General features: G+C 41.6%; 1 protein-coding gene across 1 annotated transcript in view; it reads left to right on the top strand.

Annotated features, from left to right (window-relative positions):
• DAGLB (diacylglycerol lipase beta) overlaps positions 1-21480 on the top strand; it is a gene marked incomplete in the record, with an annotated part of 1624905 nt that overhangs the window by 183663 nt on the left and 1419762 nt on the right. The window contains 1 exon segment of the mRNA XM_044078626.1: positions 18984-19135. Within this exon segment, the coding sequence (XP_043934561.1) occupies positions 18984-19135 (152 nt within the window).

Raw genomic sequence — 21480 nt, 5'->3', positions numbered from 1 at the left:
ATGTCCTCGTTCCCCTTTGTTATTTGTGTTACATTTTAGAGCAATTGTCAAAGAAAATTAGGGATTCAGAAATTCAGTGATATACTTGGTATGGTAATCAAAAAAGTTGGCTTTATTTGTAGATAATAATATTCTGTAGCTGATAAAACCAGAAAAAGTTAGCTCAGTATTGTGGAACATTCTGAGATGGTTTCATGTCTTTTCAAGATATAAAATTAATGAAGACAAAACAAAGGCAATGCCTTTCAACTATGTGCCCACAAACAAATTGTTTCAGCAATACCCATATTTATGTGGACACAGTACAATAAAGTAATTTAGGAGTATTATGCTATTGCAGCTAAGGATATGTGGGATAAGACTAAAAAAAATTATACAAAAATTGAGAAATTGGAAGGACTTGTTTATGGATATGGATAGCATGATAAAGTAGTGAAAATGTTTTTAGTCATGTTAGTTTTATATACAGGTCCGGCATATTTTTCTTAACCAGAAGACAAGTTGTGGACAGTAATTAATAAAGAGTTGATGGATTTTATCTGGTAGGGCAAGAGGGCAAGGGTCAAGTGAGATAAGCTGATCCTTCCAATAGAACAAGGTGCTTTCATATTACCTGAGTTAAATGCATATTTTAGATTTACTCATTTAAGGCTTATATGCATAGCACACGCTGAAAGCTGTAATTCACCGTGAAAAGGGGTGATGATGAAGCAGGGGGAAATTCAAGAAATAAGGAGAGGGTGGGATTTTGGATTCAGATCCTTAAGGAGAATAATAACAACCATATAGACTATTATATCCATAAAGTAACAGAAAGTATTCTAAGAAGTAAGCCAAAATAGAATGGAGAAAGGAGATTCTGCTGATGGGGATGACTGCAATTAGGAGTACAGAGAATAGACAAGAAGGGGCTAGAATTTAATGGAGAAAACTGTCAAAGGATTCAAGGTATTGGGAACACATAACTACATAGGGAAAGGTAATAGAGTGGGAAAAGGCCAAGAAGACACTTGAAGTGCAGGCCAAAGGGGGGGGGGGGTTGACCTAATGGTTAAGGTGTTTACCTTACAGACACAAGATGCAGGGTTTGATTCTCACATGGGGTAACTGGCTTGGCTTAATATGACCAAAAAGGGCAGGTAGCCTAGTACAAACCTATGAACTGCCTTCCCTTTGAGGGATTGATATCAGAGTACATGCAAAGAGAAAGGGACAGGGGAATCTTAAGTAAAAGACCTGCTCTTGTAGAGTTGTTAGTTGAGTCTAAAACAGAGGCTACTGTTAAAAGGGGATAATTAGTAGAGAATCTAAAATATTGCATAATGACTACAGGAATCAATCTTAGGTTAGAAAAGATTGGGAACAAAGATTGGATAAGCAATTTGAAATAAAAAAAAATGGAGAGAGATGTATGTATGATTTACAAGTTTTGCTTGAAAGTATTTGCATGGATATTTTTATACCTCAAGCAGACTCCAAAGACGTTTTCCTCAGGTCGATGGTGGAGAAGAAAGATGCAACTGGAAATATATGTTTTGGGAGTGAAATGCGTTGGCAGAGTTTAAAAATTCCCAACAGAGTACTCTGTCAGAAATACTGGGCAAGCAAATCACTATAACTAAGGAAATCATTTTTTCAGCTACGAAACATGATCTGAATTTCCTAGATGTAGTGGGGCCTCGTTAAATTTAATTCTGGTGGCTTCCACAAAAGCAATTCCTAGAAAATGGAAATTAAAATCTAAATCAACTTTATTTGAAGTAATGTATAGTGTAACAGCAATAAAAGAACTGGAAGTGTGACTTTTAGAAAAGGGTATGAGCAAATTATATAGAAAAAAATGGAAATTGTGGGAACAATACATGCAGAATAATGATTTAGAGGAGTGAGGTTCAAGGGAAGGCAGGAATTTATCAATTTATGCAATATTGAATTGATGACAGTTGTATAAAATAACGTTTGTTGGGTATAATGTTTGTAACTGTGAAAATGTTAACATAGTTTTTCATTTATAAAAGCATATGTTTGCCCTTGTCTTAACTGAAAATTCAATAAAGGTGTTAAAGAAACAGATTCAGGCAGTGCAGTGGTCCCCTTAAAGCAGACTGGTGCTTTTCTCTCGTATTCTCACTTCTTATTGCACAACATTCTCCGAAATGCACGCACCCACTAAGTTCGGCACTTTTTATCTGACTGTATATACGTAACTGAAGATTTCCCTCGTATCACTGCAGGTCTTGTTCTGGGAGCTAGTGGCATTAATAATTAGCTGTGACCAGAGGAGTGAGTTTTGAATTGAAAATGAGCTGTGAGACTCATTTCACTACACGCAGTATCTGCAAAAGGCAATTAATGATCACACTGGGCATGTTTCTGAATCCTAGGGAAATTACATGTTTTCTTAATTCTACTCCTAAATTTGTAACCATATACTCTTATAGCACTCACAATTGCATTTTACACTATATTTCAAACCAACCCAGCAAAAAAAAATAATTGAATATTTCAGCTTGTTAGTATCAATGTGTATCATGAATGTCCCTATTACTGATTTGTTCAAAATTTGTAAGCTGTGAAGTGGGAATGTTCGATCTGATGTTATTTTCATTCATTCCTCAACTGTTGGGTTTGGATCCGATCCTTTGGTCTGACTTGACCACATCTTCCAGCTCTTGAAACACTGAAACTGTCGATCTCCTCCCTTACCTATAATGCTCTAGTCACCTAACCTATCCCAGATCATATGGACATATTCACTGCTTACTGTCAAGCGAACATATTATTTCAGTGAGTTAAAGTAATTTTTTTTACTATAGTCTTTCTTGAACTTCTTCCCTTTTTATTATCTTTATATTTCCCCCTAATTTTCTGTATAGAAAATTCCTATATGCTCGTATTTTGAGTATCCTATAAATACCATTGTTGGTATTTCTTTTGTACTTAATTAGTTTTTCTATAATTACCATTGCTGGTATTTTTCTTTCTAGTCAACTTTGCTGTTTAAAAAAAACTTTCTCTTCTTTATTTTTTTATTACCTGCCTTTAATTATGTCAGAGAAACCTTCTCATTTCAAAAAGTGAGTGGCCTGCTGTCGTAAAATTCCAATTTCAGATGCACATTCAAAGTTTGTCTGCTGTTTAGGCCCAGCTTACCTTGATTTGGATTGTGACATATATAAGGCCTTCAGTCGAAAGCTTTGATAGACAGAAAAAAATATTTTAACAGGTTTGCTACCCTCTAAACCTGCTACAACCTCTGGGGCTCAAACCCCCAAAAAAGTTGACAAGAAGGGTGATTCTCTTCATAAAGAATACAATCCCTGGATCTGACCATTTCTTTGGCCCCAGTATCTGAACTCTCTAGTAAAATGGCTAAAGTGTTAAATCTGACCATTTCGGATCCGAGACCTAGATTGGAGAAATCTTCTTTGATCCAATCACAGCAACTGTTACAGGATCCTGTGTTTTCTCTTCTCCCTTCCCCTTTTTTTGGCGCTTTCACCAAGATGACATCTAGACCATCTTTGACAACATCATCTGTACGATCTTCCAAAAGTCTTACAGAAACCGATGTGGACAGGATGTTGAGGAAAATCTTTTTGAATCAGATTCAAATGGAAGTTCTTCCCCATCGGGTCCAGAGAACCTTGTCAGCACTACTCCCCCGTTATTGGCTCCTTCTCTGATCTGACCTTTGGTTTTGAAGCCATTGGATCTGAAAATTCTGGAGTTGTCCGCCTTGGATCCGAAGACACTGGTATCTTCAACTCCGGTGGCATCGCTGATTGACCCAGCACCAAGCACTTCAGAGACAGATGACTCTCAAAGTGTAACATCAGCACCAGATCCAGGGTGTTGGAGTCAACTCCAAAGCTGTCAGAGCCATCTGTGCCCCTTGGAGCTTTAGCGCGAGACAACTCGGCTCCGGCTACTTCTTGAGTAGTTTGCCTTCGGGGTGGAGATACCCGATGGTTTGTAAGCATGCCTTATCAGATCCGTTAGTTTCTTTTTCTCCGAGGCATTCTGCGTTCAAGGTAGTGGACAGAGCTTTCTCTGTTCCAAGAGTTCGCACTTCTCTTCCTTCTTTGGTTCCGACTACCCAACTCCATTCAACTCTACATCCAGAGCCTCAGTCAGCTGTGCCACTGGGACAATACCCAGCAAGGTATATTAATCTCTTTTGACACTTCTCCAGAGCATTCCACTAAAGAAATTCCCAGGAAGAGAAAGGGTAAAAGGAGGCACTTAGACTCTCCACAAGGGTCTGTTACAGAAAATACTGACATTGAGGGGGAAGGGTCCCTAGATCACCAGCCAATGACATCTCATTTGGAGATATCTTAGAACTCCTAAAACAAGTGGGTAGTTGGCACCCCAACAACACTTCCCAAGATGAGTCTGTATTCCTGGAGGCCATTGGAGCTGGTCCATCTAACTCCTGCATGACTCTGCCCACTGATGAGCTCATTGATTTGGTCTCTCGACGGGCATGGAAGGAGCCTGATACAGTTAAGCCTATCCCTAAGAGACCAGATAGGATGCTGGCACCACTGAAGGAAAGAACATATTGGAGCAATGGAGTACCAATTGATGCCATGAGGAACTAGTGGAGCAAAGTTCCTCTCTCTCCACCCTGTAACAGGGAGTCTGAGGCACCAAACAGATTTGGAAACCGTGTCTGTGCTTCAGTGACACTTTCTGTTTGGTAGCTGCACAGTTGGCATATTTTACAAGACTTCAGAGGGATTTGATTAAGGAACTTTCCAAATCCTTCACTGGGACTTGTATACTCTGAGATAGAAAACACTATTGCCTTGCATTTGGCTACCCTTCAATCCATTTCAGACCTGTTCACTAGGCTTATCTTCCATACAGCTGAAGGTACCTCACGAGTGGCGGGTTCAGGCATTGCCATCAGAAGACATGCCCTATGCAGTTGTGTGACTTTGTAGAACCTTTCAAATTTCCTTTGTCTGTGCTCCTTTTGACGGAGTTTTTTTATTTGGCTGCAAAGGATAAAACTTGGTTTGACTAGGAAGGAAAAACCCTGTCTGCTGTGGGCATATGTTTTTCGACTCCTCAATGGACCTTTTCAAGGAACCAACAATACTGACAGAAATGTGGTTCAAAAAGTACCAGAGTCCCTTCCAAGATCCATGTAGAGACACCTCCCCCCCCTCCCCGGAGCAGAGGGGGGAACTCTAATGGAAGATACCATCTGAATGGCAAAGGTGATCCACATAATCAGGGATCTAGAGATATTTTCTGACAGATCCTATCAATATTCCTGAAAGGAGGTCCGACTGTCCATCTCTGGAGGCTGTCTGGGTTGCTCATCCCTGCACCAGAGAGCCTGGCTGGAAATCGCAAAAGATTCATGGGTGCAGAGAATAATATTCAGAGGTTATATAATACCCTTTTCCCATCCAATCCTGTTAATAGCAAACAAAATCCACAATGTTTCACCCAATCAGAGGGAAGCAGCAGCAATAGTAATTAACAAGCTGCTAGAAAAAAAGAGTTCACTCAAGAGGTTCCCCTCAGACCAGAAAGAGTCCAAAACTTATTCAAGATTCTTTTTGTGCTAAAGAAAACAGGGGACTGGAGACCTATTTTGGATCTCAGCAACCTAAATTAATCTGCTCAGTGCACAAAGTTATGGATGGTCGCGGTTCATTCCATACTGCCCTTTCTGCACAAGGACGACTGGATATGTTCAGTAGATCTTCAGGATGTCTGCTATCGCATAAAAATGAACAGCCTCTCCAGGAAATATCTACGCTTCTGGTTGGGAGCCAGTCATTACCAATTCAGGGCTCTACCCTTTGGTCTCTCCACAGCCCCCAGGATGTTTATCAAGTGTATGGTAGTTGTAGCAGCTTACTTAAGACTGCAGGGATTCTTGATGTTTTCATATTTGGATGAATGGCTCATAACCGCTCCGACCAGGCATCATCACATTCAAGCTCGAGACTGCATATTACAGTTATGCTCTCACTTGGGGATTTCAGTCATTCACAACCAATCTCATCTTGAACCAACACAGATGTTGGACTTCATCAGTGCCTTGCTCAATACAGTCAGTCAAACAGCTTCTCAACTTTTGTCTAGAGTTCAGCCTATTCAGTTCCAGTCAAAAAGATCTGCTTTTTCAGCTTGACTGATCCTCCAAGCTATGGGATCCATGTCAGTGGCAATCATTCTGGTACCGTTAGCAAGGTACAATACAAGCATTCTTCAGTGGACTCTTGCAGCTCAGTGGTCCATTCTTCATCAAACATTATCCAGTCAGGTGAAAATAATGCAAGCCTGCAAAAATTAAGTTCAAGAAGGTTGTCCCATTGTTCTTTTCCAGTGCAAAGTCACAGTGACCACGGACTCTTCCATGGTCACTTCGTGGGAAAGACAGTCCAAGCCTATCCCTAAGAGCCAGATAGGATTCTGGCACCACTGAAGGATAGAACATATTGGAGCAATGGAGTACCAATTGATGCCATGAGGAACTAGTCAAAGTTCCTCTCTCTCCACCCCGTAACAGGGAGTCTGAGGCACCAGACAGATTTGGAAACTATGTCTGTGCTTCAGTGACCTTTGCTCTTTGGTAGCTGAACATTTGGCATATTTTACAAGACTTCAGAGGGATTTGATTAAGGAACTTTCCAAATCCTTCACTGGGACTATATACTCTGAGGTAGAAAGCACTATTGCCTTGCATTTGGCTACCATTCAGTCCATTTCAGACTCATTCACTAAGCTCATCTTCCATACAGCTGAAGGTACCTTATGAGCGGCGGGTTCAGGCATTGCCATCAGAAGACATGCCCTATGCAGTTGTGTGACTTTGTAGAACCTTTCAAATGTCCTTTGTCTGTGCTCCTTTTGACGGAATTCTTTTGTTTGGCCGCAAAGTAAAAAACGCACTCTCTCTTGGTTTGACTAGAAAGGAAAAACCCTGTCTGCTGTAGGCATATGTTTTTTGACTCCTCAGTGGACATTTTCAAGGAACCAACAATGCTGACAGAAATGTGGCTCAAAAAGTACCAGAGTCCCTTCCAAGATCCATGTGGAGACACCACCCCCCGGGGCAGAGGAGGGAACTCTAATGGAAGATACTGTCTGATTGGCAAAGGTGGTCCACATAATTGGGGATCCAGAGATAATTTCTGACAAATCCTATCAATATTCCTGAAAGGAGGTCTGACTGTCCTTCTCTGGAGGCAGTCTGGGTTGCTCATCCCTGCACCAGAGAGCCTGGCTGGAAATTGCAAAAGATTCATGGGTGCAGAGAATAATATTCAGAGGTTATATAATACCCTTTTCCCATCCAATCCTGCTAATAGCAAACAAAATCCTCGATGTTCCACCCAATCAGAGGGAAGCAGCAGCAATAGTAATTAACAAGCTGCTAGAAAAAAGAGTTCACTCAAGAGGTTCCCCCCAGACCAGATAGAGTCCAAAACATATTCAAGATTCTTTTTGTGCTAAAGAAAACAGGGGACTGGTGACCTATTTTGGATCTCAGCAACCTAAATCAATCTGCTCAGTGCACGAAGTTCTGGATTTTCACAGTTCATTCCATACTGCCCTTTCTGCACAAGGACAACTGGATATGTTCAGTAGATCTTCAGGATGTCTGCTATCGCATAAAAATGAACAGCCTCTCCAGGAAATATCTATGCTTCTGGTTGGAAGCCAGTCATTACCAATTCAGGGCTCTGCCCTTTGGTCTCTCCACAGCCCCTGGGATGTTTATCAAATGTATGGCAGTTGTAGCAGCTTACTTGAGACTGCAGGGATTCTTGATGTTTTCATATTTGGATGAGTAGCTCATAACCGCTCCGACCAATTCAAGCTCGAGACTGCATACTACAGTTATGCTCTCACCTGGGGATTTCAGTCAGTCACAACCAATCTCATCTTGAACCAACACAGATATTGAACTTCATCAGCGCCTTGCTCAATACAGTCACTCAAACAGCTTCTCAACCTTTGTCTAGAGTTCAGCCTATTCAGTTCCAGTCAAAAAGATCTGCTTTTTCAGCTTGACTGATCCTCCAAGCTATGGAATCCATGTCAGTGGCAATCATTCTGGTACCGTTCGCAAGGTACAATACGAGCATTCTTCAGTGGACTCTTGCAGCTCAGTGGTCCATTCTTCATCAAACATTATCCAGTCAGGTGAAAATAATGCAAGCCTGCAAAAATTAAGTTCAAGAAGGTTGTCCCATTGTTCTTTTCCAGTGCAAAGTCACAGTGACCACGGACTCCTCCATGGTCACTTCGTGGGAAAGACAGTCCAAGCCACGCGCTCCCTCAAGGAGGCCAGCACGCATATCAATGTCCTGTAAATGAGAGCTGTTTTCCCAGCATTACAAGACTTTCAAGACGCTCTCTCCACCAGGATTATTGAGATCCAGGTGGACAATATGTTGGTGGTCTGGTACATCAACAAGCAAGGGGGAACCATATCTCACCCTCTTTGTCAAGAAACTGTGAGACTAGGGCAATGGGTGATCTCATCCAATTGTTTTCTGGTAGGAAAGCATATTCCATGGAGGTTCAACGTGATTACAGACAAGTTAAGCATTCTAATGCCTCATGACTTGTCTCTCAACATGAAAGTGGTGGAGAGGATTTTCTGTCAGTGTGGCCAACCATGCTGCGACTTCTTTGCATCTCTCCTCAAAAACAAATCCAGCCGGTTCTTTGCCCTAATGCCCTATCTGGGGGAGTCAACGAGGGGCACTCTACTTCACGATTGGCTCTCCAGTCTCCTTTATGCCTATCCCCCTAGTTACCCCTAATCCCCAAATTTCTTCAGAAAGCACCTCGATTGAAGAGCACGGTTATCCTCATTGCCCCTTACCACCTTATCCAATCTGGTTTCCCTTTCTTTGGCCTCATCTTTATTGGCCACCCTGGGTCCTAGATCCAACTGCAGACCTACTGTCTCACCAGACAGAAATGACTCACAGGGACTACATAATTACTAGGCAGACCAGGCTCTCCTCCCCTGTCCATCACATTCTTTTATCATCCCACAAAGCTTCCACCAGGAAACTTTACAAAAGTAAATGGAAACGATTTGTTGTTTGGGCACATTAAAAAGAATTTAGACCTCTTTTTAGCACCAATTCCTAAGATTCTTGACTTTTTAGCTACAATTTTCAGTGAAGGTGCTAGATGTAATTAGCTGCCATTTCTAATTTTCATATAGTAGTAAGTTATTCAACCTTAGCATCCTCCAAACTTTGCAAAGCCTTTCCTCAGAGGAATTTTTCTTCTTAGAGTTCTGTTAAAAGATCCTGCTGTCCTTGAGATTTAAACATTGTTTTGCAGTCTTTAACCCATCCCCCTTTTGAAATATCAGTGAAGTGTGAACTAAAATTCTTGACCCAGAAAAGTGTCTTTGGTTGCATTTACTTCTGCTAGAAGAATATTGGGGTAGCAGGCTTTGTCATGCAAACCTCCTTATTTGATTTTTCATAAGGACGGAGTATCTTTATGGGTCAATGCTTACTTTCTTCCATAGCTGGTGTCAGAAACTAATATCAATCAGCTTATCAACCTCCCAGTTTTTCCAAATTTTTTAAATAAAGGAGAATATGTGTTACATCTCTTGGATGTTCACAGACAATTATGATTTTATCTTCACACAACCAAAAGGTTAAGAAAATCATAACGGTTTGTTTCTTTTTCCGAAGTAAAATGAGGCAAACCAGTTTCTAAAGTGACTTTAGTCAAATGGTTGACTGATTGTATTACTTTTGTATACCAAAACGTGGGTTTGCCTTTACCAAAACTCCATTCCACTAGATCAATGGCAACTTCTTCAGCATTTTCATCAAAGACTTCATTTGATGAACTCTGTGCAGTGGCAACTTGGGCCAATCCTCATACTTTTATTGGATCTCATCTCTAAGGGAAGAGCATCCTTTGGCTCAGCGTTGCTCAGGAATATCCTTTCTTGGAGTCTTCCTGGGATTTAGGTGGCTCGGGACTGTGTCAAAACAATTGAGGAATGAATGAAAATGGCAACATCAGATAAAAAAGTTAAGTACTCACCATAACATTCCATCTGTGTTGTCCATTTAATTCTTCCTCAAGGTTCCCTCCCACCAACCCCCTCCTTGTTTGACTCTTGAAAAGATCGAAAGATGCTGGAGGAACTACTGTTCCTTTTGTTTGAGTCCCAGATTTTGGTATTCTGTCTTTTCCTTCTGCTTTGCTGGTATAAGGGGCAGCGAAAAGATCTGAGGTATTTTAGGTGACTATGGCATGATAGGTAAGGGAGGAGCATGAGAGTTTCAGTGTTCCATGAGCTGGAAGGAAGTGTCCGAGTCGGATCCGAGGATTGGATCTAAACCCAACAGTTGAGGAAGAAAGAAAATTGACAACACAGATGGAACATTATGGCGAGTACGTAACATTTTTTTAATCAAAAAGGTTAGAAATCATCAGTGTATAGAATTATCTTTTATGGTAAACAATGTTGCCCAAAATGTGGCTTTCTCTTTTCTAAGTTGTTTGTGGTAAAGATCTCCCTGAACATGTTTTTTTTTCTCTGAGTTTTTTTTTTTTTTTTTTTTTTTTTTTTTTTTTAGGAGAAATTGTTTGAACTTAGTTAAGATGTGGTTGTATTTTATTTAAATAATTTTTAATGTTAACCTTGCTCTCTCTTAATATATGGTGATTCTAGAGACTTGGAATCACTACAATAAATGAAAAATTAATTGAAGTGGGGGCTATTTTAGATGTTCATTATGCAGTTTGTTCTGATGTTTTATTTTTGGGAGTAATCAAGTGATATGTCTGAAACTAGCTTTTGACTGTGTTTTTCTGGGTAAAATTAAAGCTCAGACAGTATAAGAACTGGGAAATAGAAGAAATAGGAAGCCTTACTTTTTATCAGCAGCACACATAGTCAGTCTATAACAAAGAGAGTGCAAACATTGATTAAAAAAAACATCAGTCCATAAAGGATCAAAAACAAATACAACAGATGTTTTGCAGGAGAGCAAGCCCCCTGTGTCCCCACACTCCTGCTAATATTGCTAATATATATATGCCTACATACACCAACTCCAGGATCGCATTACAATGGGCAGAGAGCATATTGCCCTATTCCCAGTATACTGCAATCACTAACTTAAAAAGCCAGCACTTTTTGAACAGCTAAATCTGATGTTGTACAACTCATTCCATTAACCTGAGGGACTCTGTTCTGATGCTCGGAACTGACCGGCTGCTTTCTCACACCTCGAGATTCCAAACTTGAGCCCCTCCTACCTACCCACAATACCCCACTCCCCCCACAATACCTCAAATCTCATTTGCCGTACTTGGTGTTTAGCAGCGAGTTCTGCTTCAGCTTCTCCTTACTGTTGTTTTTGGTGAGTTTTCTCTAATTGTTACTTATCTTCTACCCTTCTGTCTAGCTCTCTGGTTTCTGTCCATTAGACTTTTTTTTTACATTAAGATAGCCTTTCTGCCTGCTCTTTTTTCCCAGTGTTCTCTTTGGCTTTCCCCTTTCTTTCCTTATGGGTGATCAAAAGCCTCTAGGGTTCAAAAAAATGCATTTCCTGTGGGCAGAAGATCCCTTTATCTGACAGCCATGGGGAGTACGTTCTACTGTTTGGGGCTTCTCCATTTGGAAGCCCCTTGTGATATCTGCAGGACTTTTCACCCCCGGACTCTGGCTGATAGGAAAAAATTTTAAAGGGCTTGCTTCCTTCTTCCGCTACCTCTGGGGTCCCTTCTTCATTAGGGGCTCAACCCTTGGCTAAGAAGTCCAAGGAGAGCTTGAAGTCAAGGAGACCTTCGCCCATGTGGTCCTCCTTGGAACCTCCCCTTAAGGAGGCTAAGTTTTCAGAACCAACACAGTCAGCTCCAAGTTCTCTTTCCTCCTCGTCTCCTCTGCCCTGTTCTTCCTCCAAGGTACGGGACTGAGTGTTTTTCCCCCGGTGTTGGTTCCAGCTGTGTCGGAGCCAGGGTCTTCCATGCCGGGTCTGCCTGGATAATCTCCAAACCATTCCCAGCAGAGATCTCCATCTTCCAGTCACCCATCCTCGGCTTCATCTAGGTCTTCTCAAAACCTGTCTTCTAGAGATGTGGGTAAGCTCATGAGGCAGTGCCTCAAGACACAGATCCAGATGGGGCTTGTGTCCACTCCATCCCCTTCCAGATCCGTGAGGCTCTCCCTGTTCCCATCCTGCTGCTCATTCTCCAATTTGTCCTTTGGTTTCGGGGTTGTCAGTTCTGTCAGTTCCTGGTGCCAGAGTGTCGGAGACTATAGAAATTTCTTCTTCACCTCTGGCATTCTCTCCAACATGCTCAGCTCTGGTTGCTTTGGTTCCGAGCATGTGTTGGAGTCAGGACATCGAGGTCAGTTCTGGGGGATTAACTTGGACTCCAAAGTTATCGGAGCCATCTCTCACCATCAGGGCCTTGGCCTTTGATAGCTCCACTCCGACAGAAGTGGAGGCCTGTTCATTCTGGGAGGTGTCTTCTCCAGTGGCTTCAGCCCCGATGAGACAGCCCAGGTTGTTTGGAGTCCTTCCACATATGAAATGGTGGAGTGTGTCCTCTGTGCTCTCAAGAGACCCTCGTCAGCTACTGTAATAAGTAGAACCTAACGTCTGCCATTCTAGAACTGTGTCAGAGACTACGAACTACAACATGGGCAGCTGGTCCCAGAAAACTTCCACTCTGTTCCTTCAGTGGACTCCCAGATTTCTTCCATTACCTCCAATATCTCCCTGGAGCACCCCCCCCCCCCCGAGGCGGCTCCACGGAAGAGACCATGTAAAAGGAGGCACTTGGATTCCCCTGTGTCATCCCTTAGCACAGATACCGACTTCGAGAAAGGTGAAGGGTCACCCAAATCTCCACCCGACGAGGTCATCTTTGGTGACATCCTTGAAATCTTTCAGCAGAAGGGTGGATGCTCCTCCCAAACCCCTTTCCCGGAGGAGTCAGTTTTATTGGAAGCTTTCAGGTCCACCCCATCGGCCACCTGGGTGTCCTCCCAGGTCAATCCACTGATCCATCTGGTGTCGTCAAGGGCTTGGAAGGAACTGGATACAGTAGAACCCATCCCCCAAGCATGCTGATAAATTTTGAGTGCCGCAGCTGACAAACAGTTTTAGCCCAAGGGAATCCCGGTAGATGCCTTGGTTGTGGTGGCAGCCACCAAGAAAGAGCTCAGTCAGGAAAGCTGTTCTCTCCACCCCCAAATAGAGAATCCCGGACTCTGAACAGATTTGATAAGAGGGTCTACGCCTCATCTACCTTTGCTCTTTGGATGTTGAATTACCTCTCTTATTTTACCCAGGGACATAGTTAAGGAACTTTCTAGCTTGGTTCCTGGGTCTGTACCTCCCAAGGAGTGAGACTGCATTTCCTCTAGGTTGGCCACCCTACATTCCATGGGTAATGCGTCCATGAAGCTCATCTCTCATGCTACAAAGGGTACCTCAAGGGTGGCTGGTTCAGGCATTGCCATTATGCTTCATGCCTGGATGAGGCGGTGTGATTTTGTGGAGCCTTTTCAAACAGTCCTTCATTAATGCCCCTTTTGATGGCTCCACCTTTTTTGGGCCTATGGTACGTGACACCTCCACAATAGACCTTTTCTAGGAACCAGCGTGGCAGTAGGAAAACGTAGTTTTGAAAGTTGCAGGGCCCTTTCCACAACAGTCAGGGAGACTTTTCTTCCTGAGGCAGAAGTGAGATATAGTCAGAAAGGTAAACGCTGCCCACACGGCCAAGTGGGGGGGGGGGTCCTCAAAATTAAGGATCACGGGAACCTGCCACAGACAAATCTTTCCAGTGGTCTTAAGGGTTGCCAGATTTGCTCTCATCTGGAAGTAGTTGGGGGATGATTTTCCTTACACCCAGAAGCCTGAGAGGTTATCAGAATAACAAGTGAGTGCCAAGGATCATATCCACAGGATACTCCATTCCCTTTTCTGACATTCCCGAACAAAAATCTCACCTCCCCGATGTTCCATCCAGTCAGAGAGAGGACACTGCCCAAGAAATAAGAAAGTTACTGCAAAAAAAGAGTCATCAAAGAGGTCCCCTCTGATTAGATTGGATTGGGCGTTTACTCCACATTGTTTTTAGAACCTAAAAAGACAGGGGATCTGTGGCCAATATTGGATCTCACATACCTGAACAAGTCAGTGAAGCATACCACCATGTCAAGATAGACAGACACTCCAGGTCCTTTCTACGCTTTAGGCTAGGAACCAGTCACTACCAGTTTTGGGTGCTTCCATTTGGTCTCATCACAGCCCCCAGGTTGATCACCAGATGTCTAGAGGTAGTTGTAGCTCATCTCTGACTGGAAGGGTATCCGATATTTCCATATCTGGATGACTGGCTCCTAACCACCCCGACCAGGCATCTTCTACTTCATGCCTAGGATTACTTCCTCAATCTAGCTTCCAACTTGAGCTTAATGGCAAATTGGCAAAAATCTCACATGGACCCTGTTCAGACCATAGACTTTAAAGGGCACATATGGACAGAATGTTGGCTCAAGTTTATCTGACATCGGACAGGGTACTTAAATATGAGGTGGCATGTCAACCTGATCTTAACTGCTCCGACACCCCCGGCCTAAGTCTGCGGGCTTTGGGCTCCATGGCAGCAACTTTAACCTTCCAATGGCACATTTTCATATGTGCATTCTGCAGTGAACCCTAGTGGTATAGTGGTCTCTTCTCAGAAATCCCTTGAATTTTCCCTTAAAAATTTTCCCATGTGTGCATGGATTCTCTCCTTTGGAGGGTTCAGTCACTGGACATGATTCTAGGATGACCATTTGTTCTCCCCTCCCCTACCACTACATTGACCACAGATACCTCCCAGTTTGGGTGGGGGGAGGTCATTGTGTGGGTCAGATGGTCCAAGGCACGTAGATGCCCTAGGTGACCAAGCTGCATATCAATGTCCTTGAGATGAGAGCAGTTCTTCTACCGTTGCAAGAACTAGATGGCGTTCTTCCTCGAGGGAGTATTCTGATCCAAACAGTAAACATGTCAGTGGTTTGGTACCTCAACAAACAGGGAGGGACCAGGTCTTACCCCATTTGTCGAGAAGCAGTGAGGGTTTGGCAGTGGATGATTTCTTCCAAATGCTTTCTGGTGGCAATGCACATTTCATGGAAGGCCAACATTCTGGCGCCCACAGACACAGCAGAGTTCTGCTGATGCCTCAGGAGTGGTCCCTGAACCAATCCGTGCCAGAGGCAATTTTCCAGAAATGGGGTTATCTTTGCTGCATCCTCTTTGCATTCCTCCTCAACAACAGGTACAGCAAGTATTTTGCCATGATCACTCCTCGGGGACAGTCCCCTAGGGAAGCTCTGGCCCTCCGGTCTACTATATGTCTTCCCCCTCTTCCCAAGTTTCTACAGAAAGCTTTCAAGTTGTGAAGCAAAGTGATCCTCATTGCTCCCTTGACAAACCTGGTTCACTTTTCTTTGGTCGTATCTGATTTGTCCCCCGATGAGATTTGATCTGAGTCCAGATCTTTTGTTTCATCCATTGGGGCATTCACATCCCAATCTTCTGGCCCTGAAATTATCCACATGGTTTCTCCACTTCCAGTGATGGCTAGATCTCCCCTGCTGTCTTCTCCAGTTCGGGACATTTTGATTTCATCACATAGAGCTTCCACTTGCAAGATTTACAAGACCAAGTGGAAAAGATTTTCTCTTTGGGTGGAGCAGAATTAGATGGATACTTTTCCAGTTTTTTCAGTTGTCCTAGACTTTCTGGCTTTCCTTTTCAAGGAAGGTGCTGGTCACTGTACAGTCAAGATACAGCTTGCTGCCATTTCTAACTTTCACTTTGATTTGGCTCAGCATCTTTGGCCTCTTTTAAGTTATGTAAAGCTTTTCTTAGGGATACTTTTTTACTGCGACCTTCAGTCAAGGATCCTACTATGATTTTACAGGCTTTAGTCCATCCTAACTTTGAATCCTCCGCTACCATAGATTAAAATTTCTTTTCTGGAAAACTCTTTTCCTAGTAGCTATTACCTCGGCCAGTATAGATTTTGAGCTGCAGGCTCTTTCCACTAAGTTCCCATACTTGGTTTGTTATAAAGACAGAGTTACTTTTTGTACAAATCCTTTTTTACCCAAGGTGGTTAAAGAGACGAACATTAACCAGTCAATTGATCTTCCAGTTATCATCCCTCAATATCAGAACAAAGGTGAATACACCTTATACATGCTTGATGTGTGTAGTCAACTCCGTTTTTACATCCATAGAACAAAATCCTTCAGGAGGGAATGATCAGTTATTTGTTTCCTTTCGAATGCTGATAAAGGCAAGCCATTGACCAAAGTTTCTTTAGCCAAGATGGTTGAAAGATTGCATTATGTTCATCTGTTCTTCTAAAAGTGTTCCATTACCAGGTCCAGTAAGAACGCACTCTACAAGTTCTTTGGCTACATCTCAAGCATTTTGGTCCAGAGTTCCTATTGAAGTTATTTGTGTTGCTGCTAATTGGTCAAACCCTCATACTTTCATCAGTCATTACAAATTGGACCTGATAACCAGGAGCAGTAAGAAGTGCTTTTGGTTCTGCTGTACTCCGGAATATCGTTCCTTAATGGCCAGCCTGGATTATGGTAGCTTGGGACTCTGTCCCTCAGATTAATGGAATGAGTTGGACAACAATTGAGTTCCTAATCTTCTGTTGTTGGGAGTTATTTTGATATATATGTATATAGTGGATATAAAAAGTGTTTACACCCCTGTTAAAATGCCAGGTTTTTGTGATATAAAAAATGAGACCACAATAAATCATTTCAAAACCTTTCTCCCCTTTAATGTGTCATATAACCTGTACAATTCAATTGAAAAAAAAATCTGTTAGGGGAAAAATATAAAAAAATAAAAAACCTACAATAAGCTGGTTGCATAAGTGTGCACACCCTTAAACTAATACTTTGTTGAAGCAACTTTTGATTTAATTACAGCATTCATTCTTCTTGGATACACACCTGCCATCAATTAAAGAGACTCTAACCCCAAATAAAGTTCAGCTGTCCAAGTAAGATTTTCCTGACATTTACTCATTTGCCTGCTACAGCGAAACCATGGTTCGCAGAGAGCTTACAACGCATCAAAGGGATCTCATTGTTTAAAGGTATCAGTCAGGAGAAGGGTGCAAAAAAATTTCCACTGCATTGGATATACCAAGGAACACAGTGAAGACAGTCATCAAAAAGTGGAGAAAATGTGGGACAACAGTGACATTGCAAAGAACTGGACGTCCCTCCAAAATTGATGAAAAGGCGAGACAAAAATTGGTCAAGGAGGCTGCCAAGAGACCTACAGCAACACTGAAGGAGCTGCAGGAATTTCTGGCAAGTACTGGTTGTGTACTACGTGTGACAACAATATCCTGTATTCTCCAAATGTCTGGCCTATGGGGTAGGGTTGCAAGACGGAAGCCTTTTCTTACACAGAAAAACATCCAGGCACAGCTAAAATTTGCAAAACAATACATAGTCTACCAAAAGCATGTGGGAAAATATGTTATGGTTTGATGTGACAAAGGCTGAACTTTTTGGCCACAATTCCAAAAGGTACGTTTGGTGCAAAAGAACACTTCACATCACCAAAAGAACACCATCCCCATGGTGAAGCATGGTAGTGGCAGTATCATGCTTTGGGGTTGCTTTTCTTCAGCTGGAACTGGGGCTTTAGTCAAGTCGGAGGGAATTATGAACAGTTCCATATGCCAGTCACTTTTGGCCCAAAACCTTCAGACATTTGCTAGAAAGCTGAAGATGAAGAAGAATTTCACCTTTCAACAGGACAATGACCCCAAGCATACATCCAGATCAACAAAAGAATGGCTTCACCAGAAGAAAACTAAAGTTTTAGAATGGCCCAACCAGAGCCCAGACCTAAATCCAATAGAAAATCTGTGGGGTGACCTGAAGAGGGCTGTGCACAAGAGATGCCCTCGCAATCTGACAGATTTGGAGCTCTTTTGTAAGGAAGAGTGGGCGAATATTGTCAAGTCAAAATGTGCCATGCTGATAGACTCCTACCCAGGAAGACTGAATGCTGTAATTAAATCAAAAGGTCCTTCAACAAAGTATTAGTTTAAGGGTGTGCACAGTTATGCAACCAGCTTATTGTATGTTTTTTTTTTTATTTTTCCCCTAACAGATTTGTTTTTTCAATTGAATTGTACAGGTTATAGGTCACATTAAAGGTGGGAAAGGTTTTGAAATGATTTATTGTGGTCTCATTTTTTGTATCATAAAAACCTGGCATTTTAACAGGGGTGTGTACACTTTTTATCTCCACTGTATATACGTGTGTATATATGTGTTATAGTTTATGCTGGTTATGAGCATCTCTTTTTCTGGTGTGCAAACTCAGTCTGAGGTAGAGCGGGGCATTGTGGGCTGGTAGCAGGAGCTCAAGTGTAGAACCTCGAGCTGTGAGAAGGCAGCCGGTCGGTTCTGAGTATCATAACAGAGTCCCTCAGGTTAATGGACAAAACAGATGGAACGTTATTGTAAGAACATAACTTATGTTTTTTTGATCAGCTGTGCCAGCTCCCCAACACGTCGATCAAAACACTCATCAATGAAAGACTATGCACCCAAGAACTTGTATTTTTTTCTGTGCATCTAAAAGTACCCAGATGTGTGACAGCTCATTTCTTTGCACTTCATTTTCACCTACTTCAAATTTTTGGTTGATAATACTGTAGAGACTAGTGAGTAATGTTCTGTTCCTCAGCCACCATATATAGTAAGTAAAGGGGTGAACGACTAATCTCACAGTATGTCATATTTAAATGTAAGACTAAAATGCTATGCAGTGAGCAACTGGTATAAATTACACATTCTTTGAATAACTGTACAAACTATAAAGGCAGTGGTTAAAATGTGTGTGCATCTGGATATGTGTAAGTAATTTTCCTTTTCTGTTTTACAGGTGGATTTTGATGTTGGTTTTGTTTTTCCTTTACAAGGGAGAATTTAACTGCTCTGGAGGGCAGTTGTTATATGCCTATGTCATTGGGTTGATTGTGCTATTAGCTATCATAATAAATGTCCTGCTAATCATCGTTTGTGTCAGCATGCAAGGTAAGAGCAATTCTCCATCATTAAGTGTACTTTGGCATTCGGAAACATGACTGTCTTGGAATTATTTCTTTATTTTTGACTGGAGAAAATAGTTTGCCATTAACCATATGGTTTATTTACTAGGATTCCTGTATGCTTAGGTTACAACTATGTCACTTTTTTGTATACAGTGAATTTTGTGGCACTGATACCATATGTTGTTGCCATGCCCAAATATCATAGCTAGGTGGTTTGATTTGAAGCTGTCTGCCTTACAGTTTCCTCAGTTGTGACATTTGATTTTTTTTCTACCTTGTACACATTAACCAGGTGTTCCCATGATCCTAAATTGGGGTAGGTGGATAATCAGTAAACAGATAACTATTGATACCATTACCGAACTGTATTCTAAGCCTTGTCTACTTAAAATGTGCTGTAATAACCAAATACTGTATTGTGGTTATTTGGAACATCTGATGTCTTAGCAATCGATTTCTCTTAGAAGACTTCCCTTGAATAAAGAGGATAGAGTAAATGTTTTGCTTTTTTTGGGTGAGGTCTACAACTTGTACACATTGTAGCTTGCATCTAAAAATTCACTGTAAACATTTTAACTTCTTCGCCATTCTGAGAAGAATAAATCAGTTTAGCAGTGACACACAACTAAGAACTGTGCAGTAACATGCATGCTGTGCAAAGTGATGGTGCTGCTTAGGAGGAAACACAATTGCCAACACAGAACATTCTTTGTCTAATAATAACAAAATCATAAAGGCATGAGTCATGGTTCATATTAATATCCTACTGTAATGGGTTTGTTTGACCCACATTCTTAATTCATTGTTTTAAAAATGGAGTGATACAAGCAAGTAAAGTGAACAGTATATAAAAATAGTATGACCCCTCTATTTGACTGACATATCTTGGCTTTGTGACTAAACTTTATGAATCTTCATCCTTTTTTATCATTTGTGGCATATTCTTAACAGTCATATTCCCTCAGCTAATGTCCCCTAACACTGGTGAAAGCCCAGAGAAAATTACATTCTAGAGAACCGCAGACACTCAGAGTAGTTTGTTTTCACAGTGGGTAGGTGACATTATTTATGCTAAGTGAACCACTCCCTGACTTTGACACATATCAGTATGTGAACTGAAATCACAGCTTCTGAATGTTCGTTTCTGCTGTTATTCACCAATAAACCCATTGGCAATGGTTGTTCTGGCTTCATCAAAGAGCTTCCCTTAGGATCCTGTACTTAACCCATTGTTCTACATAAAATAAGAACATTTGCTAGGTTGCATGATTCTTTGTACTCGGGTGGGCTCAAAACCACTCCTAGATTAACAGAAATAAAAGCACAAATCATACTGCTGCATGAAACAACATCACTATTCATTGCTTTCATTAACACAAAAACAGAACCTTTCCAACGCAAAACATTAAAGCAAAGAAAATTTAATTGATGAATATACATATTAGTTCATGGGCTATAGCAAAATATTTTATCCTCAAACTATAAAGTTCAAATTAAATGCAGAGAGACCGTGATAGTCCTAGTTGTTTTGGAGCAGTTCAGTCATACAGTCTTGGAGAGAGATTGGAGAATGTGTTAGTTTGACGTAGGAGGAAGACACAGATGTGGAGGTATGACTTGAAACGTACCTCCCTAGATTACACGAAAAGAGACATGGAAGAGCTCTCAGATCATGTGGCCCAGGCAGGTATGACCCTAGCCCTGAGTAGCATCCTGCCTTCGCCCAGAATGCTACCACAATATAAGGACAAAATGATTGACTTCAACAATTGGCTAAGCTTCTGGTATCATTCAAAAGAGATCCAGTATCTGTCTGCCTGGGACGACATGATTGACAGACCACGATGCTTTTCCAGAGATGGTCTACACCTCTCTCCCCTGGGATTCAGGTTACTGGCTAAGGCTCTTGCCTCCCCTATAGTGCTTTTTTTAGGCAAAGTTCAAAGGACAAAACCACCACCATAACAGGTGCATGTAAAATTTATTTTACTACACTAAAAGGTAGTCTGTACCATTACTAAATGAAGACAATTGAGATGGTTCAATCTGATATGACATTCCTTTTACTGCAAACAAGGTAACATCTAGTATAACAATGAAAGATACACATGTAGCAAAACCGTACTTCAGCTTTACAGCATCATGACTGTAAGAGTCAATGTCCCTCATACAAAAGAAGAAGTCCAAATTTTATAGTCTCTTTCTAGCTTACATCAGAAGTTTAGAAAATATGTCAGAATAATACGTCTTTCCCATGAAGTTGGTCTGCTGACAGTTTGTTCAAACATTTCGTGCCTGAAGAATAACTCCTCGGCCTTGCTATTATCT

The sequence above is a fragment of the Protopterus annectens genome, chromosome 1.part1, assembly GCF_019279795.1.
Source record: "Protopterus annectens isolate FY-2018-M chromosome 1.part1, PAN1.0, whole genome shotgun sequence".
Classification (NCBI taxonomy): Eukaryota; Metazoa; Chordata; order Ceratodontiformes; family Protopteridae; genus Protopterus; species Protopterus annectens.
The sequence above is the reverse complement of the archived record's forward strand: the minus strand, read 5'-3'. Positions and strand labels throughout refer to the sequence as shown.